The sequence below is a fragment of the Coenobita brevimanus genome, chromosome 66 (genome assembly GCF_032717465.1).
Source record: "Coenobita brevimanus isolate Jiangsu-jjx chromosome 66, ASM3271746v2, whole genome shotgun sequence".
Classification (NCBI taxonomy): Eukaryota; Metazoa; Arthropoda; class Malacostraca; order Decapoda; family Coenobitidae; genus Coenobita; species Coenobita brevimanus.
In genome coordinates this window covers 37695706-37723453 of record NC_137019.1, presented here as the reverse complement: position 1 = coordinate 37723453, position 27748 = coordinate 37695706, and the positions used below count along the sequence as shown (strand labels likewise).

Sequence of the window (27748 nt, the reverse complement as noted above, 5' to 3'; positions counted from 1 at the left end):
GGACGTGGAAGAGGAGGCGGGGCATTTCCGTAGAGTTTCATAGATCTTCAGAGAGAGAGAGAGAGAGAGAGAGAGAGAGAGAGAGAGAGAGGAAAATATACTTAACCTACCTTTGTGCAATCAAAAACATAGATCAAAAGAGAATATAATTAATGCACCCCCTCACTACCCACCGATTGGTCCTTGATGCCCTGGATGCGGCAGTGCAGGTGTACAGTGGAATCCAGTTGCACGGACACGTTCAGGGTGAGCTGGTCGTGGAGGAAGTAGGGCTGTGATCCCACTGTCGTGTTGCCTCCACCACCACCTCCTGCTGCTGCTGCTGTGTGTCCTTCTGTCTCACCTCCATCGGTGCCTTCGTCTTCCCGGGACCATACTGAGAATGGGAGATGGGCACACTGACGCTGGCAACGAGCGAACACTCATAAATCAACTTCTACAGGGTAACTGGTTGCTGTTGCTTGCGATGGATTTGAGGGAAAAGCCCAGCAAAAAGAAAAGTCTATTTTTTTTTTCCCTAAAATCCGCTCTTTGCTGACTATCACCCTCATCAGCGGAGCCTGAAAAGTGTGTGTCAACATTTAACTTTAGAATTAAGCTAGTTAAAACATTAATTGTCAAGTTTAATTACCGTCGGCCATGTTTCTTTGGGGCATTAAATCGATTACGTTTACCCATATAATTTTTCCTGAGGGATTTTTCAAGCAAAACATAATCAGAGTCTAACAGTTTCCCTTCAGGTAATTTTCGAGTGATCTAATATGTTCTTATGGTTTCATTAATGTGAAATCTGCACAGTTTGGACTTTATCTTTCTTTTTTTTGGGAGGGGGAAAGGAGGGGAGGACGAGACTAGATAGGTGGATAACCCAGAAATGAACCAAGCTGCCTACTGTACAAATTACTGAAAACACTAAAAATTAATGGATGACAAATAGACACTCACAGTAACAGTCAGAGAGACCAGAGAAGCCAACATATAAAGCAGCATATGTAAATAAAAAGACAATTACTGTAAAAAAAAAACCATGAACAGATGCTGAAGCCCTAGAATAAGTAAAGGAATGAAGGAATGCGAGAATGAGTAAGTAAATAAAGAAGGAAGGCCTAGTGAAGTGTCAAACGTGATGCCAATTAATCTGAGTACTAAAACTAGAATTATTCACGTCATAAAGTCTGTCCCCACTAGTTTGGGTATGCTATCCAGGATTATGATTTTCAATTAAATATTTAAAGGCATAACTATACTTATACATGCTCTTTAAAAGTTTTTGTGAAAATTGAAAACCAATTTTTAAAGCGAATGTACATATGACAACAAAATGATGGTGTTTATAAGGGGCACGAAGACAAAATATAGGCAATGTCGATAACGACCATAGAAATATTTCTTGAAAGAGGATGAACAGAGTAAGGGAAACCAAATTAAAGTATAAAAAAATCCAGACACCAGATTACAGGTTTCCTCCAACATTAAAAAATCTGTAACAGTTGGACTAGAACTGCTGCTGGCTGAAGTTTGGGTTGAAGCTAATCTGGGGAAGTGAGTTCCAAAGTGAGGCAGTCCGGTGAATAAGGATTTATGGTAGGAGGAAGTTCTGCAATATGACAGCGTGACCGTCAAGTCAAGAGCGTTACCAGATACCCGTGAATCATGAAGAAGGCGTGAGGAGGTGGTGCAATGGACGCAACTTCGTCAGAGCATTTGGCATTGCCATTTTTCTTGTAGGGGAGGTAATTTTTGTAAATGCAGGGCTATTAATTATTTTTATAGCAACGTTCTGAATTTTGTCTAGTACAGTAGTTTTAGCGCAACCTCTCCACATCCATTCCACAAAAGGTGTGCAGTTTTCAAGCTGAGAGTGCACATGATTTTGGTAAATTATAGCTAATTGCTCATCAGTGAAGAAATTTACAGATTCTGGACAACAATCTAAGTTTTTTTTTTAGGCGACTTAGCTAGTGATCAAACGTGAAAGGTCTAACTGAGGGTACTGTTCCGTGAAACGCAGAAAATTTTAATACTTAAGAGATAGGAGTATTGGTTCCCTTGAAGGTAATATAGGAATCAGGCAATATCTGTCTATTAGTACTTTGGATATCTTTGGTTTTCTAGCATTAAACAAGATACTGTTGGTTTTTCCTTATTCAATGATCTTAGATAAGTCTTGATTTATGAAGATTGCTGTGCTGAATTGGGGGTTAGAGATATCAAGCATTGTGAATGGGTGGTAAAGTGTCAAAAGGAACCGTGAAGTGTTAAGTGATTTGCATGTGTGTGAATGGGATTATGGGAGACAGATAAGAGATAATTAATATGAATCAGGAACAAGGTTGGAACCAGGACTGATCTTGTGGCACGTACCTCGAAACAGACCTAATGATACAGCCTCTTCCTCCGACTTCACCTTGCCTCCAATACCATCTGTTAAATAGTCAGTAATCTCTCATCCTATCATCTTTCCATCACTATGTTACTCACATTCCAGGTTCACCCACTCAAAAACTGGGAAACCTTCACAAATTACAAGATGGATATTATCGGGGCACAGCGACATAAGACATACAGTATGCTTTAGAAACTCAAATAAAACTCCTTCTCAGACACTGACAAAGCAGCCATCACCTTCAAGAGAATCACAGCAACAGCCAATTAATGTTATATCCCAAATGCTACCGCGAAATACTTCACATTATCTTCTCAAATATAATAAGTCCTCAAAGACAGATCTATATTTAAAAAATGATAACTTAGGCCACTCCGACAGAATTAATATCCATAAACAATCTAAGAAAACCCATTTATATACAGATTAAAACATACAGGCAGGGCAACTGTGAATGCTTTTTGGACACCCTTGACCTCAGAACATGGAGTAGCAAATTCTGCATGTCAATATCAAGCAACAATATGTCCAAAGACTCACCCTTTCCATCCAATGATGCCTTACTGAACAGTGGTTGAATCATCCCCAGTTTTAAGAAACATGCAAATAGCCTAATAAATCTTAAGAACAAACTGGGAATACAGGAGCAAGAAATGGACGACCCAGTTCATTTCAGGCACACGGGCCCAGTTACTCTAAATATTGAATTATCCACTGGTGTCTCACAAAGTTCATTTTTTACATTTCCACAGTCTTTGGACACTCTGGGGCATCAAAGCCTTAAATGAACAACCATTCTTTGCACACCCCTGAGTGTGACTACTTCGTCATGTATGTAATGCTTACAAAAGAATCAATACCTCCGGAACGTCCCCACCTCCTTAATCTAAAAAATAAATGTTCAGACAGAAATGTGTGGTGAACCTTACCTGTGAGGTGTAGGAGTAACAGAACCTGGAGACCCTGGCACCAATACCGGGGGACCAGCACTACCATTTACTCTTTATCTTTCCTTTTCTCCAGCTTTCTTTTTTCTTCTGCTCTATATCCCTTGTTGGTCCATTTTCACCCCTGAAAAGAGAAAGCAAAAGAAATACAAGGTGTCCAAAAATGGCTGACTTTATTCCATGGTGTTACAACGAAAAATGTAACTGAGATGCTGGAGGTGATGCATCAAAATGTATACACTCTCAAGATTATGCAGTTATCTAGGTTGTGCGTTTCTGAGCATTATCTTAAGCATAACACTTAAGCTGATCTTAATGGCCGCTTCCTTAGGACTGATCATCAACAGCTCGTGAGGCCATCTTACCATACCCATAGATTTTACTGATGCTGGAATGTATAAACCCAAAAACTAAGAAATGGCCGTACATATAGTTGTTAACAGTAATTTCGTTCCACTTGTTGGTCAAACATTATTACTTGGCATACTTCAAAAACATTTATTGAATTCCGAAGATCGCATTACACTCAATCCTCGTAAACCGCAGCAATTTGGGTCTGGACCACTGCCGCGGTTTACAAAATCCGCGGTTTATAAATGATAACTCTTATGTGAAAAATTAATTAGGGTCTGGACTTTGGCCAACCATCCCCCAAAGCACCCAACCTACACCTATCTCTACACCATCAACACAAACATACAAATTTAGGAATATTCAGTGCATGTATTTAATGAAATAAACAATGTTAAGGGATCTCACCTTAATCCTATGACGACATTACTTAAGTGAATGAAGTGGGGTGGTGTTGGGAAGAACTTTGAACCTCTCAGCATGAGGTGGGGGTGCTCCCTCATGCTGTTCTCCCTTCTCCAGCTCCTCAGCCTCCCTCAGGAAGCCCTCAAAGTCTGCCTCAGAAATGACTGATGCTTGATGATGATGGTTGTTGGGTTGCGGTTATCAAATTGAATGCCGTGGTTTACGATTCTCCTTGGAAAAGGCCCACTTCGGTGCCTAGATTTGCGATTTTCGTGACTTAACAGCAGTTTAAGGGTGCCGGCAGTCTGACAGCCACTTTGCCGCGGTTTACGAATCCGTGGTTTATAAACATGCGGTTTACGAGGATTGAGTTTAGATTTTATAAGTTGCTTTTCATTGGCTTAATTTCGTATTGAAGTGAATCTGTAAAGGCCTGTGTGCCCTCTGTAAATGAACAAGCATCGTGTTTGCCTATACAGAAAGCAGGTAATGTGAATCATCTCAAATAACGAGTAGCTGCCGTTACAGAAACCTCACCGTAACACGAGATGCTGAGCCGTGTGTGGACTGAAAGCGATTAACAACTGGATGTTTCTATGTTGTCATTGTAGTTGTTTAGTCCAGCTGTCCAGCCTCCTATACCAGTGTGTGTACAGATGATCAAAGTTCACACAAGACGGATGCAATTATTTAATAATGTTCAGCAGCTACAACTTCGAATATTTTGGGAGGGTTGGTATGTTTGCCTGTGCCTTTTTTAGCAACCCTACAAGTTTCTGTTTGTATTATTTTACCACCACAATATTCAGTTCATTTTATTTTTCCTTCATCATCATGCCCATAATTCCTGGGACGAACACACCATTAGAACAGGGTGGTACACCCGGTGAATGGAAAGCTGATGACAGAGAGCTGGATCTCCCTTTTCATCAGTCCTCGGGATTAGCTTCTGATCATCCCCTTTTGCTGAACATTTTTGGTGTTTCAGTAACACAGAAAGTAGGCCAGGATACCCTCCTACACAGTTTCTTCTGTCAACACCAAAATACATGCAAATTACACACCACACTTCCTATTATGAATTTAAAAAATGGCGGCTCGACACCCAGCCTCGGAGTCTTGGCGCGGGGGGGGGGCATAAAAGCTCCCAGCATCCTCCCCTCTCCCAGTGACGTCCAAGTAAGATGCACGGAACCACTGCCTGACTCATTCCATACTCAGTTCTGCAACATTCGTGGCCTTTCCTCTAATTTTCTCTGTTGAATACCACCTCTCTTCCTCTAAACCTCACCATCTCATCCTCACAGAAACTCAGCTACCTGAGGCGACTAATAGCAAACTCTTCCCCGTATCCTCCTACTTTCTCTAAAACTCACTTCAAGGCCAAAAGTTGCTGTTGTGGATATGCAAGCAACAAATTTTTCTGTCATGTTCCTGAACTTGAATCTTCAGAATTCTCTACTCTCCGGCTTCAGCTATCCTGTCATTTTCTGACTAAATATGTCTGTGCTCTGTACTTATCCCTTAATACTTCGTACTACTGAATATGAAAACTTTTCCTGACTTATTTCTACAATGGAGCACATCCTATCAATTTCTCCAAATTCTGAAATCTCCATTTTAGATGATTTCAATGTTCACCATCACCTTTGGCTCTCCTGTCCTTTCATTGATCAACCTGGTGAACAAGCCTACATCTTTTCTACCTTTAATGACCTAGAGCAAGTTGTACAGCGCCCTACCCGTATCCCTGATCGCCTTGGAGAGAGTTCCAGCTTTCTTGACCTCTTTCTTATATAAAATCCTTCTGCTTATGCTAATAATCTTTTCTCTCTGATGGGCTCCTCCAATCACAACCATCACCTTAACCTGTCCCATCACTCCAGTATGACCTATGAACCCTCCCAAGAGGCAGTGGCTCTTTGGAGCTGCTGACTGGGAGGCTCTCAGGCAGTACTTCTTTAATTTTCCCTGGAATGATTATTGCTCCCATGGCAGAGAGCCATCTGAGAGTGCCTCGTGCATTACTGAGGTTATTCTCTCAGACATGGAAGCATACATTCCTTTCTCTTATCCTGTGACTAATACAAAAAAAAAAAAAAAAAAAAATTGGTTTAATCACGCTTGTTCTAATGGTATGCACAACAAGAAAACCTACAAGAGGTATCAGAACCAATCCACCCCTGAATCTCATCTCTCTTTATGCCTCTGCCCGGAACCGCTAGGACCAATTTCATTTTTACAAAATGCTCTGAAATCTGACTCAGATTCTTCCTGTTCCTTCTGGTACCTTACCAAAAACCTCTCTAACAGTTTTACTTCATTATCTTTCCCTCATCTCTTCTGCACTGATAACTCTAGCTGTTTCTTCTAATGCAAAAGCAGAACTTTTTGCTCAGATTTTCTCCTCCAATTCTACCTTAGACTATTCCGGTACTATTCTTCCTTCGCTTTCCTGCTCTGACTTACTCATGACTGTCAATAAAATGTCTTCATCTGATGTACTTTTGGCCTTCACTGGCCTCAGTACTAACAAGGCATATGGGCCTGATGGATTCTCTCCTGTTGTCCTCAAGAACTGTGATTCTATGCTTGCGTCCTGCCTAGATAAGGTCTTCTTGCCTGTGTTTGTCGACTTATACCTTTCATTCCTTCTGGAAGTTTGCTCTTGCTTAATCTGTCCCAGAGAAGGATGACTATTCCCAGCCTTTAACTGTTGCCCAGTTGTTTGAACATCCTGTATTTCTAATGCTTTTAAATTTGTTCTTAACAAAAGAAAATATTCCCGATCACCAGTATGGGTTCCATCAGGGATGCTCCACTGGCGATCTTCTCACCCTTCTTTCAGACTCTTGGTTATCCTCTTTTTGGGACTTTGGCGAAAGCATTGCCATTGTGTTTGACATCTAAAAGGCTTTCGACTGAGTCTGGCATAATTTTTAAATTTCCAAACTGCCCTCTTATGATGTTTTTCATTCTATCTGTGCCTTCATCTCTGACTTCCTTTCTAGCCATTCTTTAGCTGCTGTTGTAGACGGCCACCATTCTTCTAGAGCTATCTATCAATAGCGGTGTTCCTCAGGGTTCTGTCCTATCACCAACTCTCTTCCTTCTGTTCCTTAATGACCTTCTAAGCTGTGCATCTAACCCTATCCACCCATACGCTGATTACTGCACCCTTCATCTTTCCATTCGTTTTTAGCAGTGTCCATCATAACAGTTACTTCAACACACAAGAGATGAGGCTATGGCACACTTAATGTCTGACGTAGTTCATATCTCTGACTGGGATGAAAGAAATCTTGTTATTATTGCATCAAAAACTCAGTTCTTACATCTTAGGACAGGTCAAATTCTTCTGCAGGAGTATCCTCTAATTTTTAATGATATCCAATTCAATCCTGCATTGGGTTTTGTTCTCTCGATATTTATTTTGGATAGTTCATATTACATCTCTTGTAAACTTTGCTTCCAAGAAATTAGGTGTGGTAACTAAATTCCGTGCCTTCTTTACCCTTGCACCGTTGTTGATTTTAGACAGAGGTTTAATTCTCCCCTGTGTAGAGTACAACTCCCATGTGTGTGGGGAGGCTCCCCACTTACAGCTTTTCTCGACAAGATGGAGTCAATGGCTTTTCGTCTCATAAACACTCCCCTTCATACTGGCTTCCTTAAACCTGTCTGTTTGCCGCACTGTTGCCTCTTTGTCTCTTTTCTATCGCTATTTTAATGGTCTCCGCGCCTCTGAGCTGTCTGCTTGCATCCTTCCACCACTACAGCGGGCGAGTAGCACCCATCTAGTAGCAAACTCTCATTCGTTTTCTGTCCAACTCTCTAATGCAAGAGTTAACCTTTACTCCCAGTCCTTCATTTATGCAACAGGTCAACTTTAGAACTGTCTTCATCTATCTGTATTTCCTACTGCCTATGATCTCCAGTCTTTTAAACACAGTGTGTCTAGGCATCTCGAAATGAACAGATCAGGAACTTGGTTCTCTGTTCTCTTGTTTTTATTTTTTCATGGAGCGAACAGCTTTGCGGGCTTTTGGTCATTGGTTCCTTCCTCCTTGCAAAAAAATAAATAAATAAATAAATAAATAAATAAACTTGCCACGGCAGACTGAACTGAAGAACCTCACCAATAGGATCCTCCATAGTCCAGTCGCTTACAGCCTACCTCCTGTTCCCTACCAAACAAACCTACAGCAAGACACAGCATTTTATTCTCCCTGTGTGAGAGATGATACTTAACACGCGTGTGTCAGAATAACAGCACTCTTCTAGCAGTACACTCTGCTGTGTTGTGTTCGTTGACAGAATGCAATCATTATACAGTTTATAATAATATAATAATACACCTTTCCTCAGGGTGGGAAAAGAGGTCTTAGAAGTATACTGTGGCCAGATTACATGGCTTGGTTACTTGGTATAGCATGAGTTATATTACAAATTTCCACCCACAGTGGTAAACAATACTGAGCTCAGGAGTAAGTTTAATTTTATATTCATATTTTGTGATACAAACTAGTATTATATAATAAAGAATATCATTGTTGTTGATACAGTGTAAAATTTCCCCCTGAATTAAGCTGTTGATTTTTTTTCTTTTTTTTTAACCTTCATGTTCACAGACACCGCCGATTTCGTTCATCCTTGGGAGAAATTCCCAAACTTGAAGGAGTGAACCTTGTTGGAGTGAATCCCTTTCCCACCTTAACTATTTTTCTTTTTTCTTTTTTCTTCTTCTTTTTCTTTCTTTTTTGAGGGGGAAGGGCTACCAAGGGATTATATTCAGCTAAGACCAGGAGTCACGTAATGAAGATGTTAGTATTGTCTTCAAGACTTCCTAATTAAGAACCCAGCATTATCCTCTTCTGTCATACTGTTAACGATTCATGAAAGCACTGAACAGTGCAAAACGTGTTGGTAAGCCGAATGAATTATTTTTCTCTGTTGTGTCCTTGCCATTCATCATGAAAACATTTCAGGCGATATGAGGAGCTTCTATCACGTTTCTCAATGAAGGCTACAGTTTCTGAATGTGAATTAACAAGACTGAGTGAGCTACACATGATAGCAAATGCTTCTTAAAGGCAATATATGTAGCCCTCTTGAAGGCAGGGCTACTGGTGTCGGGTAGAACCAATAGGTGTTTTGCAGCATCTATCCTTCTATGTATCTGTCTATTGCCGGACGCCTCGATCCCGCAAGGAGTGGTCACAAACAACTCGCCTCCATGTCGCCCTATCCTCAGCCATTTCGCTGCCCTACCCTTAGCTCACACCCCCCTCTCTCATATACCTTTCCACTCCATCCCTCCATCTAACCCTCAGCCTTCCCCTCCCTCTCCCCCCTCCACCTCACTCACATACCCTCTCCTCGTTAGTCTCTCACTCTCTATCTTCTCCACATGGCCAACCCACCCGAGTGTATTTCTCCTAATGCTTTCTATCACATCCACATCCACATCCACATCACAACTCTCCTTCACTTCCTCATTTGTCAGTTTGTCTCTCCAAGTGACTCCACATGCTCCTCTTAAGTAACTCATTTCCACTGCTCTCACTCTTGTGTCCTTCCAACAAGGTCCAAGCTTCACTGTCATACGTTAGAGTTGGTATCACAATACTGTCATGCAGCGACCTTTGTACTTCCATGCTCACTTCCCTACTTCTTATCACTGCCTTCAAAGAACAGCAACTTTTCTTCCTTGTTGTACCCTTTCAAGCACTTCATCCTCAAGACTTCCGTCCTTACTAATCACACTACCCAAATGCATAAACGCACTCACATTTTCTATCTCCTTATCATCCAACCTCACTGTACATTCAGTAACTTCATTTCTCTCGAAGACCACAACTTTACTCTTCCCCACATTCACCCTTAGATTCCATTTCTTACACACTCTTCCAAACTCTTTCTCCAAGCCTTGCAGTTCCCCTTCGTCTTCACTTAACAATACAGTATCATCTGCAAACAGCAGTACAGGAAGTTTCCTAACTCCGCCCACTCTCATTTGGGCCGCTCCAACATCCACTGCCCTACTTTGTACAGTACCTCTTCTATAACCCCATCCATATATAGATTGAACAACCATGGAGACATGACACATCCCTGCTTCAACCCAACATTCAGACAGATAAATTCATTCAGTTCACTATCCACACGTACTGCAGCCTTAGCACTTTCATGCATACTCTTCACGGCAATCACCAACTTCCCATTTTCTCCATATATTCTTATTATTATCCTTATTCCTTATCTATCCACTCCTTCATGGTGTCATATTGTACAGTATCGAGCTCAATGCGTACAGCTTTTATGATCGACTGTATACATTCCCCAAGGAGAAGTCTGAGAGCCAGAGGTGAATTTTCCATCCGCCCTGCCGTTCGTTCGTTTGTTCATCCTCTTATGCTCTTCAGGTCGCAGTTAAGGTCCAGTTTTGACTGAGGTGTCAAGTGAATCCTCTCCGCCTCAGTTATGATGATCGAAGTGTCAAATAAATCCTCTCCATCGAATGGTGTGCCCTCGTTGAGGTTGAAATGGTCAACACGCTCAGTGCAACCCCCGGGTCACAGTGATTAAAAAAAGGTCGAGAACAAAAGCCGTCCTTATATATTGGAATATTAGCATAATATTGGTATCTTAGGAATTGGCGTTCAGAATGCTGTAATTTATGCCCTCAAGAGAATTTGGGAATTTATGCCCTCAAGAGAATTTGGGAATGGTAGTGCTTTGGTGGACATCTGTGCTGGTAAGGGGTTAGCAATAGCCAACACCTACTTTCGTCATAAGATGATCCACCGGTATACATGGAGAGTAATGAGGAGGATGGATGGTGAACTTGTTGAACGAAAGGCAATGATAGACTACGTGTGTGTGGATGAGCGAATGAGAAGACAAGTGTTGGATGCAAGGGTGTGGAGAGGGTGGGGGAATGGAGTCTCGGACCATCACTTAGTGATGGCCAAGGTAGAACTGCAAAGAAAGTGGTTGAGGAGACGAAGGGGAAGACAGGAGGAAGCAGCTCCTGTGAGAAGAGTGGAGAAATTGCAAGATAGTGAGAAAATGACAGAGTATAAAAGCATAGTGGAAGAAAGATTGGGAAGGTATGAGCTAGAGCAGATGGAAGGGGTGGAAGACGTATGTAAGATGTTCACGGAAGAGATAAGCGCAGCGTGTGAGGCGGTTTGTGGAGTGAGGAGGAGATGCAAGGGTGTGCAAGGGACAGCATGGTGGAATGATGAGGTGAAACGAGCTGTGGAACAAAAGAAGAAGGCATATGGTGAATGGTTGGCAAGTAGAGGTAGGGGGAGAAGATGAGAGAGAGAAGAGAGAGGTATATGTGAGCAGGAGAAGGGAGGTTAAGAGACTGGTGAAGGAGAGTAAGAAGAAAGTGGATGAAGAGTTTGGGAGGAATCTGAGTGTGAAATGGAGGGAGAGTAAGAAATTGTTTTGGAAGGAGGTAAAGAAAGTAAGGCAGTGTGAAAGGGGAAATAGTAGGGGAGTGAAAGATAGGAATAATAGATTGTTGGTGGAGAAGAGAGAGAAATTGAGGAGATGGAAGGAGCACTTTGAGGATTTGTTGAATGTAGAGCGTGAGAGCAGTGTGAGTATAAGTGGTTGGGGAATGGCTGGGAGAAGAAGAGATGAGAGGAGGGAGGAAGAGATCAGTAGGTCGGAAGTAGTGGAAGCGATGAAGAAGATTAAGCTGGGAAAGGCCCCAGGAATTGATGAAGTGTGTGGTGAAATGCTTAGGTATGGGGGTGAGATTGTTGTGGAGTGGATATGGAAGTTGTGTAGATTGGCTTGGGAAGAGGGACGGGTTCCAGAGGACTGGAAATCAGGTATAATTGTTCCTCTGTACAAAGGAAAAGGGGAGAGAGAAGTATGTGGTAACCATAGGGATATTTGCCTTCTTAGTGTGACTGGTAAAATATATGGTAGAATACTCATTGATAGGGTTAGGCATATGACAGAGGAGCTAGTTGGAGAAGAACAAGGGGGATTTAGGAAGGGAAAAGGGTGTGTAGATCAGATATTTGTTCTAAGATGTTTAGTGAAGAAGTATCTAGAGAAGGGAAGGAAAGTGTATGCTGCCTTCATGGACTTGGAGAAAGCTTATGACAGAATAGATAGGCAAGGTATGTGGAAGGTATTAAGAATATATGGAGTGGAGGGGAAATTGTTAAATGCTGTGAAGAGTATGTACGAGGGAGCTAGGGCTACGGTGCGAGTGGATGGTGAGCTGAGTGAGTTCTTTGATCTCAATGTGGGACTGAAACAGGGGTGTGTGATGTCTCCATGGCTGTTTAATATATATATGGATGGGGTTGTAAAGGAGGTGCAAGGTAGGGCAGTGGATGTGGGGGTGGCCCTAATGAATGAGGGTGAGATTTGGAAGCTTCCGGTGTTGCTGTTTGCTGATGATACAGTATTGTTGAGTGAAGATGAATGGGAGTTGCAAGGTTTGGTGAATGAATTTGGAACAGTGTGTAGGAGGAGGAGGCTGAAAGTTAATGTAAACAAAAGTAAAGTTATGGTGTTTGAGAGGAATGAAGTCACAGAGTGTGCGGTGAGGTTGGATGGTGAGGATATGGAGAATGTGAGTGCATTCAAGTACTTGGGTAGTGTGATGAGTAAGGATGGAACTTTGGGGGATGAAGTACGTGAAAGGGTACAGCAGGGAAGAAAGGTTGTTGGTACACTGAAAGCAGTGATGAGAAATAGGGAGGTGAGTATGGAAGTTAAGAAGGCACTGCATGATGGTATTGTGATCCCTACCCTGACGTATGGAAGCGAGGCGTGGACCTTGCAAGAGGGGAACAAGTCAAGAGTGAGAGCAGTGGAAATGAGTTACTTGAGAGGAGCATGTGGAGTGACGTGGAGGGACAGGTTGACGAATGAAGAAGTGAAGGAACGTTGTGGTGTAGATGTGGATGTGGTTGAAAAGATTAGGAGAAATACACTGAGGTGGTTTGGACATGTGGAGAGAATGGAGAATGAAAGACTGACTAAGAGGGTGTATGTAGGTGAGGTGGAGGGAGGGAGAGGGAGGGGTAGACCGAGGATGAGGTGGAGGGATGGAGTTGAGAGGTATATGAGGGAGGGGGGGGTGAGTTGGGGGGAGGGGAGTCAAATGGTGGGTGACAGAGTGACTTGGAGGCGTTTTGTCTGCGGCCACCCTTTGCGGGATTAGGGCGTCGGGCTATAGATAGATAGATTGACAGATAGAAGAGAATTTTGATACAGTCCAATGGAAACTAGTGAATAACAAGAAATTAATAACTGCCTGTGTGGCTACCTCTTTAGGTGGTGGAGGAAAGCAGGAAGGCAGATAGGGAGGTATTAGTTAGGCAGGCAATGAGGTAAGTATGTAGGCATGTACGTTTTGAGGTTGGCAGGAAGGTAGGTACGCAAGAGGATGAGCAAGGAGTTGCGTAGGCAAAGAGGCAGGAAGGGAGTCAAGTGGGTAAGTGGATGGGTAAGACTATCGTAACATGAGATAATGTTTATCAGTGATGCAAAAAATACCAAAAATTTACATACCGGTAACATATTTATTCCATATAACATATTTATTTAGTGCTTAGGCTTATACTGAAAGTGTGCAAGAGGATAAACTCTGCTGGCTGCGTCATAATAACACTTTCATTATAATACATGAACAAGCTTTAAATAAAGGTTATTGTTAATCACTAATGGTACACTGCTTTTCTACAGTTGTATAAGGATAGCTACTGCCTATGCTTTTAATGAGGCTAGGCTGTTGTAGGGACTCCACTGTCTAATCAATGCTCCAAGGGAATTAAGTTACCTATTAATCATGCTAGCCGATATATGGGTAGATACCGGTAATACTCCATAATAGCTAACTAGTATTATAGACCGTATTGTCCCGAGCTGTAATACTGCAACAAGTACTCTTATTATATCCACATTTTCTGCGTCGGAAAACACAACCTTATCTTGCAGTTGGAGAGAACTTTGAAACAACCTTCACTGCACTCAAGCTATTATGCCTAATCCTATAGCAGCCATTTCCATACGATTGGGTATACTATCGTGATACCTACTCATTCCCTACCACAATTCCAGCCCATCCATTACACACTTCTCGGTCCCCCTCGCCAATTTTCTTACCTCCCTGACACATTCATGCTTGGAGGATATTTTGATGTAAACTTTTCCTCCACTGATACAGCTCATTGTACAGGTCATACTTCTTAAGCCAGCCCCATTGTCTACCAATTTTCCAGCCCATCCTACCCATATCTTGGCTCACCACCCCCATTGATTTACTCTTTTTTGACGGCCTCACAGCACGACGCAGGTCACAAGATCAACGATTACGTTTGTTGCGTTGGAAACAGTACATGAAAATTTAAAAATGTTCTCCAGTAACTTTCTGTTGGTGTGTACAGTTAAGCTACCTATACCTGTCATTTCCAGTAATACAGCACTAAGACAGAATTTTGTAGGACACTGCGCTTTGAGACAAATTTGTTTTAAGGAAAATAAAAGTGAAGAGGAAAAGCACTACTTGGGATGCATCACCCGGGAAAGATTTTGTAGGCATCGTATTAAAAGGTGACTGGCTGACAGCCAAGCACATATTACTCTTTATCGAGATGTAGTGGCTCGAGACAAGGCTACAGTAATTAAGAACTGTACGGGTGGATGACTAGCCTACTCTCCCTGGCGGGTTACGTGATCGCTAAACCTCCAGGGACTTCGTACTGCAATGGAACATATTTAAGAAGGTCTCTCAAGCTGTGAAATTCTTAATACTACCCAAACATTCTAGAAACCAAATTAAGGCAACGTTATAGAACACAGGGGCTGAGGATGACGTGTCAGACCCCTGTTTAGGTTATCCTAAATAACAGAATAGAAGGAAAAACAAATGAATAAAAAAAAAAAGTCATCCATACACCAGATTACAGGTGTTCTCCATTCATAAAAAATCAGTAACAGTTGGATTTGAACACCAGTAGGATGAAGGAGAAAAAACTCTGGGAAGCGAGTTATCTATCTATCTGTCTATCTATCTATTGCCAGATGCCTCAATCCCGTTTGGGGTGGCCACAAACAAATCGCCTCCAAGTCGCCCTGTCCCCCGCCATTTCACTGCCCTGCACCCAACTCACACCCTCCTCTCTCATATACCTCTCCACCCCATCCCTCCATCTCATCCTCGGCCTCCCCCTCCCTCTTCCCCCCTCCACCTCACTCACATACACTCTCTTCGTCAGTCTTTCACCCTCCATCCTCTCCACATGGCCAAACCACCTCAGTGTGTTCCTCATAACGCTTCCTATCACATCCACATCCACATCACAACGCTCCTTTATATCCTCATTCGTCAGCCTGTTTCTCCATGTGACTCCACAGGCTCCTCTTAAATAACTCATTTCCACTGCTCTCACTCTTGCCTTGTGTCCTTCCACAATATATATATATATATATATATATATATATATATATATATATATATATATATATATATATATAATCTCATCTCATCAGCCGTTTGAGTGTCCACTGCAGGACCGGCCTATCCCAACTGAAGCGGGGACGATACAGCCAATGTATCTTTACCAAGTGGCTTAGGCTGTCTAGTAGAGATTGTATGTAGGGTGAGAAGTGCTTCTAAGTGTAATTGTAGTGTTGGAGTGGCTTTGGATGTATGTGTAGTCTGTGAACCAAGTGTAATCGGCCCGCGCAAGCCGACTGGGTGCAAGCATACTTCAGAGTATGCGACACTGGTTCAACCACAGTACCGCTTGTGCCGCCAATGCAGTACGTGGCCAGAAGAACGCTTCCAAAGTTTATTATCCTGGCGGAGGGCGAACCCTCGTCCTCCAGTGTACAAAAACGCACACTTTACCACTGTACCACAAAGGCTCCTATATATATACACATATAGATAGATAGATAGATAGATATAGATATAGATAGATACATAGAGACAGAGATAGAGATGTAGAAAAATTGTTGGATTCTTTAGTCACGTGTCTTTATCAACTTTAAAAGCTGATGCCACTGAAAGTATATTACATACACATTACATTGCCAGCACGTTTACACGGGCGTGTTCATATTCAAAAGTCGCCCTTAAAAAAAGTATTATTATCCCTATGGTAAAACACAGGAATTATCAGCACTCTTGGTATTTATGACACTGGTGAAAAAAATGGACAAAACACACACACACACACACACACACACACACACACACACACACACACACACACACACACACACACACACACTGGTATAATACCTTTTATCTGGGGTGAAGTATAGTAGAAGCCCAGTGGGTCATAAAGGCTGCGGCAGCTCTATAAACATTATAATGCAAGTGTATTTTCTCTCCAGGTCCATAAAAGGAGAACCTCAGTTACTGTCAACCGTGTATGTATTTTTTATGTTATGGTTTTCATTTTCAAAAGTAGTACTTGGCAGAGAAAACAGAATTACATGTTTATCCAAGGCAGCCCTGTTTTCCTTCCTTTCTATCCTTTTCAAACTTAAAAATTATCATTATACTTCTTTGTTTCACTATGAGAAATAGGTTCAAAAGCCCAAGTAAAACCAAAAACACATTTTTCTTTATTATTCAAGAATACAGTTGTTCCGTTCTAGATCTAAATATTTCGTCGCTATAACTCTTCGTGAAATAATTTGGCTTTCTATAAGTTGATTTCCCTTCTGTTCATTTTTTTTTTTTTTTTGTGCGACACTCACTGACTTACGTACCATAATCACACTATTAAATCACTGGTAAAAAAGAGACAAATATTCTTGCACGATCATAAAAGTGAACTTTTTTGTAAGCTATTATGAACATCATTCCATTCATTTAAATTTTTCTTTTAGTTTCACCTAAGGTACGTATAATTTGTTCAGCACTGTAATATTTTAGCTATTTTGTTAAACCTGCAATGAGTGGGTATTATAGGAGCAACCAAGTAGGTATTTCATCTTCAAGACGAGAGGATAGGGAAAGAACGGGTGGTACCGAGAGGGTGAGGGCGATAAAGAGAACAGACGCTGCAGCCACCCACACTCAACCGTTGCCAGACGAACACTGAGCTGACTTGCCTGCCTGCCAGGTCGGAGGACTCCCGTTTCCGCCACCCCCCTCCCCCTCTCCCGAAATGAACCCCAAATGCCAATATTTTCAAGAATCATCATCATCTCGCCTCAATTTTCCTTCCTGCAGGTGGAGTGAGGTAAGGTCCAGAAAACAATTAAAGGTACATTAGAGAAGGAAAATTAATTCAAAGCATTCCCAAAGAAATGGGTCGCACGCCCCTCCGTTCATTATTCAAGCCCTTTAGTCCTGGCTCCACTTCATAGGCACACTTTTCCACACATAGCTTCATTCTTCTCTCTGAAATAGATTCAAGTCGACGAACCTAATGTTAAAAAAAATATCAGGGGACCAAACCCATGTCAGGGAAAGAATATGGATGGACACAGGGACGAAGAAAGCATTCGGGAGTAGAAGGAGACGAGGAACATAGCCAAGAAAAAGGTTGTTAAGGCGAAAGAAAAGGCATACCAGAAGCTGTACGAGAAGCTGAATAGTAGAGAAGGGGAAAAAGACCTGTACCGATTAGCCAGGCAGAGAGACAGAGCTGGGCGTGATGTGCGCATGTTGGAATGATAAAGGATGCAGATGGCAATGTACTGACAAGTGAGGAGAGTGTACTAAGAAGGTGGAAGGAGTATTTCGAAGAGTTGATGAATATAGAAAATATGAGTGAGGGAAGGTTGGAAGAGTTGGAGGTAGTGAGTCAGGAAGTGCAAGAGATCAGCAGAGAGGAAGTGAGGAATGCCATGAAGAGGATGAAGGATGGCAAGGCAGTGGGCCCAGATGGTATACCAGTGGAAGCATGGAGGAGCTTAGGAGAGATGGCTGTGACATGATTTACCAGATTGTTTAACAAAATCCTGGAGGGTGAGAGGATGCCGGAGGAGTGGAGAAAAATTATTCTAGTTCCGATTTTCAAGAACAAGGGTGATGTGCAGTGCTGCAGCAACTACAGAGGTATAAAGATGATCAGCCATGCAATGAAGATATGGGAAAGAGTGGTGGAAGCTAGGCTGAGAAGAGAAGTGAGGATCTGCGAGGAGCAATTTGGTTTCATGCCAGGGAGAAGTACTATAGACGCCATATTTGCTTTGAGAATGGTGATGGAGACGTACAGAGAAGGCCAGAAGGACTTGCATTGTGTATTTATAGACTTGGAGAAGGCTTATGACAGGGTACCGAGAGAGGAACTGTGGTACTGTATGAGAAAGTCAGGAGTGGCAGAGAAGTACGTGAGGGTGGTAAAGGACATGCACGACGATAGTGCAACAGCAGTGAGATGTGTAATAGGAATGACTGATGGTTTCAGGGTGGAGGTGGGATTGCATCAAGGATCGACTTTGTGCCCCTTCTTGTTCGCAATGGTGATGGACAGATTGACAGATGAGATTAGACAGGAGCCTCCGTGGACAAAAATGTTTGCGGACGACATTGTGATATGTAGTGAGAGCCGGGAGGAAGCTGAGGCAGAGCTTGAGAGATGGAAATATGCACTGGAGAGAAAGGGAATGAAAGTAAGCAGAAGTTAGACTCAGTACATGTATGAAAATGAAAGAGATGACGGGGGAATCGTGAGGCTGCAAGGTGTAGAGGTGGCAAAGGTAGGTGAATTCAAATACTTGGGGGCAACTGTACAAAGTAACGGAGAGTGTGGTAGAGAGGTAAAAAAGAGAGTGCAGGCGGGATGGAGTGGGTGGAGAAAAGTGACAGGAGTGATCTGTGACAGAAGGGTCTCTGTAGAAATGAAAGGGAAAGTTTATAGGACTGTAGTGAGGCCAGCCATGTTGTGCGAAATGGAGACAGTACCACTGACAAAAAGACAGGAGGCACAGTTGGAGGTAGCAGAATTGAAGATGATGCGTTTTTCACTAGGAGTGACGAGGTTGGACAAAATTAGAAATGACCATTGTGCAAACTCTGTTTTCCTAACGGCCCTCCCATATGCCCTGGATCTCACTTGTCGAAAACGTACGGTAAATCGGCGAGTGAGTGACACAGATGGGGCATGCACTATATTCTCCCATGCTTGTGGGTGCCGAACAAAGCTTTAGACAACACACTATCTCAAATAGCTTGTTTGATGCGATAGATTCTCATAATACTGGCTTCAGTTTTATGACCTGTGAGTACATCTGATGCGACAAAGGAGCTGTATAAGAATTATAATTTGACTTTCCTAGATAAAAGTGTAGTGTTAGTTCATTCCACTATGTCAGTATTTGTCCACACAAATAAAAATAGACAATCGGCGTGTTGCTGATGGTGCCATAATCTTCAGGGAGGCTATGCTATACATCACTGCTCATTAAATATGTCAGAGTGTTGGCAGACTATGTAGAAATGGCTCCCACCTGCCCATGTCTTAACAAAAATAAAAAAAGAAATAAATCTTTGTAACTCCAAATCACAAAGGTTTGAAATCTTTATTGATATCTAGTCATTAGCCTGAAGCTTTTCCATACTTATAAAAACTTCTGATGTAGCTTAGATGTTATGCTAAAACACAGTTTGCTATAATCCAGATTTCTTCATAATTGGCTATCCTCTCTCCTAGCGACAAAACAGCAAAACTGTTCACTTTTTAGTTTCTCGCAAAGGAGTGTCATTTTCTACTGGCTATGATCATTGACAGATATTGGACGAAAAATGTAGGCCATAGGTCGAGAATAGGCTAACATTTACAATCTTGTTCCGATATACCTCGTAGACCAAACTTGGTGGACGCGATGAGGGTCAGTAAAGGATGGTGTGATTCAGTTTTGAGACAAACTGATCTACGGTAAAAGCCACAGGATAAGGGCAAAGATTTGGTCTTTTAACTAAAGAATATATATTTTCCACTCGAATCAAACGAAGCGGACGCGTTTATTATTATTTTTTTTTATTTTTTTTTTTTTAATGTGACCGACTCTGGGCATAGGCTTCACAGCCTGCTTTCAGGGCCCAGTAGTCCTCCTACGTACCGCACACCTCTACACGTCACCACGTCGGCGCTGACACCCACCGTCCATATTGAATACATGCTAGGGCTGTCTCATACAGTACTGGTGTATTGGTATTAGCGGGGTTTACCAAAGATGAAGTGATTGTATTTTGATAGCACTAGGTAAATGGTCTAGGTCATAGGGAAATGTTAGATTAAACACCTCTGATCCAAACTGCACCAGACATAATGGAAAAATTGTTGGTTACACGAGGATGAAATATTCAAAGCTTGAAAACAATCGGGTCAAAGGTCAAGGTCACAAAGCATGGGCAAATTTACTTTCGTTGATCTACGATAGGGCACAGGCGTTGTGCTGTCCGAGTGTGTTTCTTGTTCTTCTCTCCAGACGATTTTATTTAACTCGAGTGACTTTTCAAACGGGTGAGAAATAATCAGAATCTACATGAAGAACGTCCTTACCATTCCTCTCTTCAAAGTTGAGTAACTTACGAAACCCTTCGTAACTTTCTGTCTCAGAGGCTTAAAAATATGTGAAAAAAAGTATAAACATATTATAAAATTAAAAAAGATATATGTATGGCAGTGCCCCAAAATCCATTTGAACAAGGCTGGACATAAAACCCCGTCCCTACATTGTGTATATCTTATTTCTTTGAACACAGGTAACAATTATGTAAGCACAGATGCACCCAATAGGAAAAGTTTCATGATAATGGGATAGCCTATTACTCAGCCATGCATTGCGTAAAATTATGCCATAAAAAACAAGGAGCTCCCAGCGAGATGAAGGGATGGAGTGGAGAGGTACATGAGAGAGCGGGGTGTGAGCTGGGTGTAAGGCAGTGACGTGGCATTGGACAGGGCGACATGGAGATGATTTGTTTGTGGCCACCCGTTATGGGATTGAGGCGTCTGGCAATAGACAGATAGACAGAGGCCCAGCGAGTGGAACAGCCACGCCCTCCAACTAGTTTAAGGGCGGAATATTTAACTTCGCCTGCTGATTTCGACCATCGACAGAGTGCCTTCAAAATCAAACTACTTCATTCTTGCCTAACCCTTAACACTGCTACAGAGATTAGTTCCGTTCAGATCAAAACTCTTTTAGCTGACTTTACCCTGTGACCCTTACCTTTGATTTTTTTTTCTCCAAATTGAATGCGTGCTTCAAACTCAACCTTTCCACAAAGTTTGGTTTCAGTCAGACAAAAACATTAAGTTGCCCCTGCCTTGTAACCTTGACTCTTACCCCGTTTTCTCATAGTAATAATAATGATAATAATAATAATAATAATAATAATAATAATAATAATAAAACGTATTCCTTATGTCCATCAACAGCTCCACGAAGTTTGGATGAAGTCGGATATTTTTTTTTTTTTTTTAAGTTTGTAAATCCCCATGCGCAGTGGTCGAAATTTTACCCTGCTTTGTGACCTCGGCCTTTGATTGATTATTCTCGAAACTGAAATCTTCATTCTTGCCTTACTGTGGATCTTTCCTAAGGTTAGGTGAGAGAGAGAGAGAGAGAGAGAGAGAGAGAGTGGGGGGAAACAGACATAAATGCTGATCAAAACGAAACACCCGGTCCCATTTTGCGAGCGCGGGTGTAAAAACAAGTCATTAACATATTACCATCAACTTCAGTTCTTCTCTTAGTTACGTGATTAATTCTTCCCGAAAGACACCAATGCAAGCATTATCTTGGGTATTTTTTCCGTGACCCAGCATAACCTACCTTAACCTACCCTACCCTACCCTAATCCACACTAACTTAGACTGCCGAAACTCAAATGAACTGTATATTTTAGGAAGCGTCCGGCATTACGCTGGAAAACCAAACAAGCGTCCAGAAAGATAAATAAAAACAACATGGACACAAAATTACCAGGAGATGATCGCTTGCTGTCATAAAATAAAATATGTAAATTCAAAGTATGGTGGAGGAATAAGGAATGTGTTCTACTGAGTAAAATATGCCGTTAATTTTGTCTGTACTTATTTACGTGATTACAGACAAGTACTGTAGTTGAAAATGAAAAGATTTGGGGATCTTTTTGATTGGGGGGGAGGGGGCTTTAATTTGTCTGCCTTATTTTTGAAGATATTGCTTTGTGAGAAGGCTTTTTTTTCTTTTTTCTTTTTTTTTATCATTTATCCCAAGGAAAAAAAAGACCCTAAAACACCGCAAACAAGGTCAAAATTAGCCATTCATATTCAACCTACCCTACCCTAGGCAAGTTAAACCAAATCAAACCGGGGGTCTTTCCACCTAACCTAACTAGGAGTCTTCCCCCCCCCCCCGCCCCAGAAAGATTTTAGCTGGGCTATGAATGCCACCAACGGTCCTAGGCCTTTTCCGGGTCGCGCCCCCCTTCGCCTTGGTTCACAGATCCACGCCTCTCTCTCCCTTCCATCAGTCACGTTACTCCATAAACTTGTTCCCGAGTCACTGTTATTACTGTTTCTGCTAATTAAAGTGCATATTGACCCAGGTGATTACAGGCCGAAATAGCCCTTCTCCTGCACTCCACTATCCACCTTTTCGGGATATGGGGAGACAGGGAGATGAGGAACGTTTATATTTTAAATGGGGTGCGGTCAGTCTTGCAATGTAAAACTTCTTGGTAGGTTTCATTTTTCTCTCAAACCGACCAGATTAGAAAAAGATGAACAGAGCAGAAAGGTGACCAGGAGACAGACAGAGAAGGGGAAAAAAAAAAGTCCTTACTACACGGGTACAAAGAAAAATGTGCATTGATGTCTGGAGCAAAGACCGAATATGAGTACTGAAATTAAATCAGTGGTTCGTCGTGACACACACACACACACACACTTGCTGAGGGCACTCTGTTTTTCCTCTGAGTTCCATCATCACCCTTGGAAACTGCTCAGTCTCATGCCCCTCAGGTTATAGAACCACTGATTGCCACGAAACCTAACCTTGAAAGCCTGTAGGTTAAGATCGACTCGGAATGATTTTGGCGTAAGTATGAACCCACAATTTTTATTGTTCAGTTTAAAATTATCATCAGAATCAACATTGGCCATAAACAGCACAAGCAAAGTTACAACCAAATTGCAGTGTTAAAATTCAGTACATACCGTTCTGTTCCCTGTTCCCTTATTTATGATAGAATGTGTCAATATTTTGTTTTTCAGTGCAAAATTTATCATAATATTATGACCACTGAGAGCTCAGTGATTAGGAACCGGAACATCCGAGCTATAAGTAAAATATAATTGGTAGCCACCGAAACATCAAAGAAAACGATAGGAAATAACAGAAAATGGATTTTGTTTATGCCCAACTATAATCAATATACTAAATAATAATTATCATATGACATTGGAATTTTGTAATTCAGTCGGGATACCGAAGCTTTTTTTATTTCTGATAATAATTAGTGTCATGCAGGAAAACATAGCCTACGGGTCAATAATAACTTCAACATACTGTACTTGGAAAAACTAAGAATGGCCTTGAATGGCGGGGTTAAACTAGCGTTATGCAGGTAGGCTTAGGGTGGTGTTTTATGTTTGGAGATGTGGGGAACCTTCTAGACATTAAGTGTTCTGTCGTAGGTTCAAGCTGGTGTTTGAATCTGGAAACGTGAAGAATATTCTGTAGATTTGGGTATGTCTGTTTATCTATCTATTGCCAGACGCCTCAACCCCGTTTGGGGTGGCCACAAACAAACCGCCTCCACGTCACCCTGTCCCCCGCCATTTCACTGCCCTGCTCCCAACTCACACCCCTCTCCCTCAAATACCTCTCCACCCCATCCCTTCATCTCATCCTCGGCCTCCCCCTCCCTCTTCCCCCCTCCACCTCACTCACATACACTCTCCTCGTCAGTCTCTCACCCTCCATCCTCTCCACATGGCCAAACCACCTCAGTGTGTTCCTCCTAACGCATCCTATCACATCCACATCCACACCACAACGCTCCTTTATGTCCACATTTGTCAGCCTGTCTCTCCATGTCACTCCACAGGCTCCTCATAAATAACTAATTTCCAGTGCTCTCACTCTTGACTTGTGTCCTTCCAACAATGTCCAAGCTTCACTTCCATACGTTAGAGTTGGTATCACAATACTGTCATGTAGTAACTTTTTCACTTCCATGCTCACTTCCCTGTTTCTTATCACTGTTTTCAAAGAACCAGCAACCTTTCTTCCCTGCTGTACCCTTTCAAGCACTTCACCCTCCAAACCTCCATCCTTACTCATCACACTATCCAAGTACTTAAACGTACTCACATTTTCCAATTCCTCACCATCCAACCTCGCTGTACATTCACTGACTTCACCTCTCTCAAAGACCATCACTTTACTCTTCCCTACATTCATCTTTAGATTCCGTTTCTTACACACTCTCCCAAACTCATCCACCAAGCCTTGCAGCTACCCTTCGTCTTCACTCAACAACACAGTATCATCTGCAAACAACAGTACAGGGAGTTTCCAAACACTATCATCTCTCACCAGGGCCACTCCAACATCCACTACCCTACCTTGTACCTCTTTTATTACCCAATCCATGTACAGATTGAACAACCATGGAGACATGACACATCCCTGTTTCAACCAAACCTTCAAAAAGAAAAATTCACTTAGTTCACCATTCTCAAGCACTGCAGCCTTAGCACCATCATACATACACTTCACAGCATTCAACAACGTCCCATCTACTCCATATATTCTTAATACTTTCCACAATCCTTGTCTATCCACCTCGTCATATGCTTTCTCTAAATCCATGAAAGCCACATACAACTTCTTTCCCTTCTCTAGAAACTTTTCCACTAAAGACAAGAATGAATATCTGATCTACACACCCTCTTCCCTTCCTAAAGCCTCCCTGTTCTTCTCCAACTAATTCCTTTGTTCTTTCTCTAACTCTGTCAGTAAGTATCCTACCATACACTTTTCCTATTATACTAAGAAGACAAATGCCCCTATGATTACCACACACTTCTTTTTTCCCTTTTCCTTTGTACAAGGGAATAATTATACCTGACTTCCAATCCTCCGGGACTCTACCTTCCTCCCAGGTCAATCTGCACATCTTCCACATCCATTCTACTACTATCTCTCCCCCATGCTTCAGCATTTCACCACACACATTTTGTGTTTATTCTATATTAAGGTAGAAATTAGTTCTTGTCATTATGGTTATTGTATATTGCTGATTTAAGTGTGTTGTTGTGTGGGTAAATGTGAGTTTTCTCGTAGGATCTAGAATGTCCATTATTGCTCCAGATAGTGTGAGTTCTCTGCTGGAATGTTCTTGGCCTCTAGCTACGCTAGCAGGAGGCGGAAGGGGGGGGGGGGGGTAAGTGTATTTAAAGACCGTTGAGCTGCCAAGTCAGTGAGTTTTCAGTTCTGCAGTTAGAAAATGAGCCAAGAGTGTGCCAAGAGTGAACAGATGGTGAATCAGTGACAGTGATTCAAACAGTGAGAGTAATCAATGAAGGACGGAGTGGTTAAACAGAGGCTAAGTGAGAGTTAGCCGGTAAACGAGCAGTCGTGAGTGAAGGACAGAGTTGACGTGAAAGAGAAAAGTCAGTGTTTTGTGTGTGTACCTCAGCTGTATCTAGAAGGAATAAAATCCTGATGTGTTCAGCTGCCTTTGATTAACTGGCTAACCTGTCTATGTGCCATTCTCGACGTATCAGCGAACCACTAAGGTTGTAACAACTGGTCAGGAGTGGAAAGAATCCTACACTTGTAACAACTGGTGTCAGGAATGGAAAGACCTACGCTGTAACAATTGGTGTCAAATGTGGGGATACGTTTTGAGAGATGGAGACGCATGGAGAGGCTAACGAAATGGCAGACGTATCTCTGGCTGATATAATCACAGTGTTGAAAGAAATGCAACAGGAGAGAAAGAAATTTCACGAAGAACAAAAGAAACAGCATGAGGAACAAGAGAAATATCGAGAAACACAGTATGAGAAACGACTGAAATATCGAGAAACACAGCATGAAGAACTAAAGAAGGATATTCTATTAGTGTTCAGAGCACAAGAAGAACAAAAGAACTATTATGAAGAACAAAACAGATATCAAGAAGCACAACAAGAAGAGGCATACAACAAGGTAGAGAGAATAAACGACCAGGTAAGAGACGTGAAGTGATTCGTGTATAGTGGAGGATAAAGTTAGAGGTGAATTTCAGGAAGTGAGTAATGGGGTAAAAGTCCTTGAATAGTTTTTGGATGAGGATCAGCATACCCCTTAGGTGACAGTGACAGGTGCGCAGAAGGGGGTGGTGAGATCAATGGCGTATCAAGTCCAGTGGCACACACACACACCACAAACTCAGCCAGGAGACAGGGCGTGTGTGCTGGGCAATCCCCAGGCTCTGTCTTCCCCCTTACCCCACTCAAGCCAACCACCACCAACCGGGCTACAGCAAGGCCCGGTCTCCTTTAATGAGGAGAGAATCAAAAACAACAACAAGTCCAGTGGTCGCTGACACAGGATCAGAGAGGCAGCTGGAAATGGTGGGTCATAGGCAGGTTCCAGGGACTTCGCAGCAACTGTGGGGAGTAACAGGGAGCGACTTTGGTTTTGAAGGATCGATGGGTGCCGGGGTGCGATACTGGAGACCCCTGCATCTTGTATTTGGACTGCATGGTGTCCCGCCGCCACCTGCTTGACTTCCACTCAATGTAAGTGCGGCTAGAAGGAGTGTTCTACTGAGGGCCGTGGAGCATGGAAGTTTACTAGAGATGACCAGACGGGCTCGAGTTATCCCCTGTGAGTCGGAGAAGCTGCTCCCCAACACCAGAGCTCTCCTTTACTTCCTGATATCTGTCTCCAGAGCTCATCTTTAATTCCTCCTTTGTCTGTCTGTCCATGCAACTCCACATCCACATCAACAGCACAACGTTCTTTTACTTCCTCATTTGTCTGTCTGTCTCTCCTCGTAACTCCACATCCACATCAACATCACAACGTCTCTACTTCCTCATTTGTCTGTCAGTAGCTCCAAGTAATTCCACACCCACGTCAACATCTCAATGTTCCTTTATTTCCTCATTTGTCTGTTTCTCCACGTAACACTACAACCACATCAACACCATAATGCTCCTTTACTGTCTCATTTATCTGTCTGTCCCTCCTCGTAACTGCACACCCACGTCAACAACACAAAATTTCTTTGCTTCCTCATTTGTCTGTCTGTCTATTAAGCCATGTTCTCCCATAGCCTCATGTTCTGCTCTAAACTTACGTTCTCTTCAGCTCATCCTCTCTCGTTTGTTTACGTTCTTTCTAAGGCTTTCATTTTTTTACGTTCCCTGAATCTTCTGTTCTATCTTAACTTCACGTTCTCTTTTAAGCCCCCGTTTTCTTTCTTTGCCTGGCTGAGTTGCCAATTAGGCGTTCCGTTTAATTTTTCAAATGGAGAGGCATCCGAAAAACAAGGAGAATTTTTGATGACGTCACATACTGTCTGAAATGTTCAGTGTAAGCCGTGCGGTCGACTCGAGGGGAGGGTTACAAACGGTGTCTCTGGGATATTTTTCTTCAATTAGGGTAAATGATATGTTCAAAAACTTAGTGTCTTAATTTATATTAGGTTAATACGCGT

At 42.3% G+C, this 27748-nt stretch overlaps 1 protein-coding gene across 1 annotated transcript in view; it reads right to left on the bottom strand.

Moving 5' to 3' along the window:
- LOC145405348 (lachesin-like) overlaps window positions 1–25809 on the bottom strand; it is a 64209-nt gene extending 38400 nt beyond the window's left edge. Inside the window, exons 1-2 of the mRNA XM_080276758.1 lie at window positions 25795–25809; window positions 174–404 (exon numbers count right to left, since the gene is read on the bottom strand). Coding sequence (XP_080132884.1) covers window positions 174–404; window positions 25795–25809 — 246 coding nt within the window. The remainder of the gene's footprint in view (window positions 1–173; window positions 405–25794) is intronic.
- Window positions 25810–27748: the final 1939 nt, after the last annotated feature.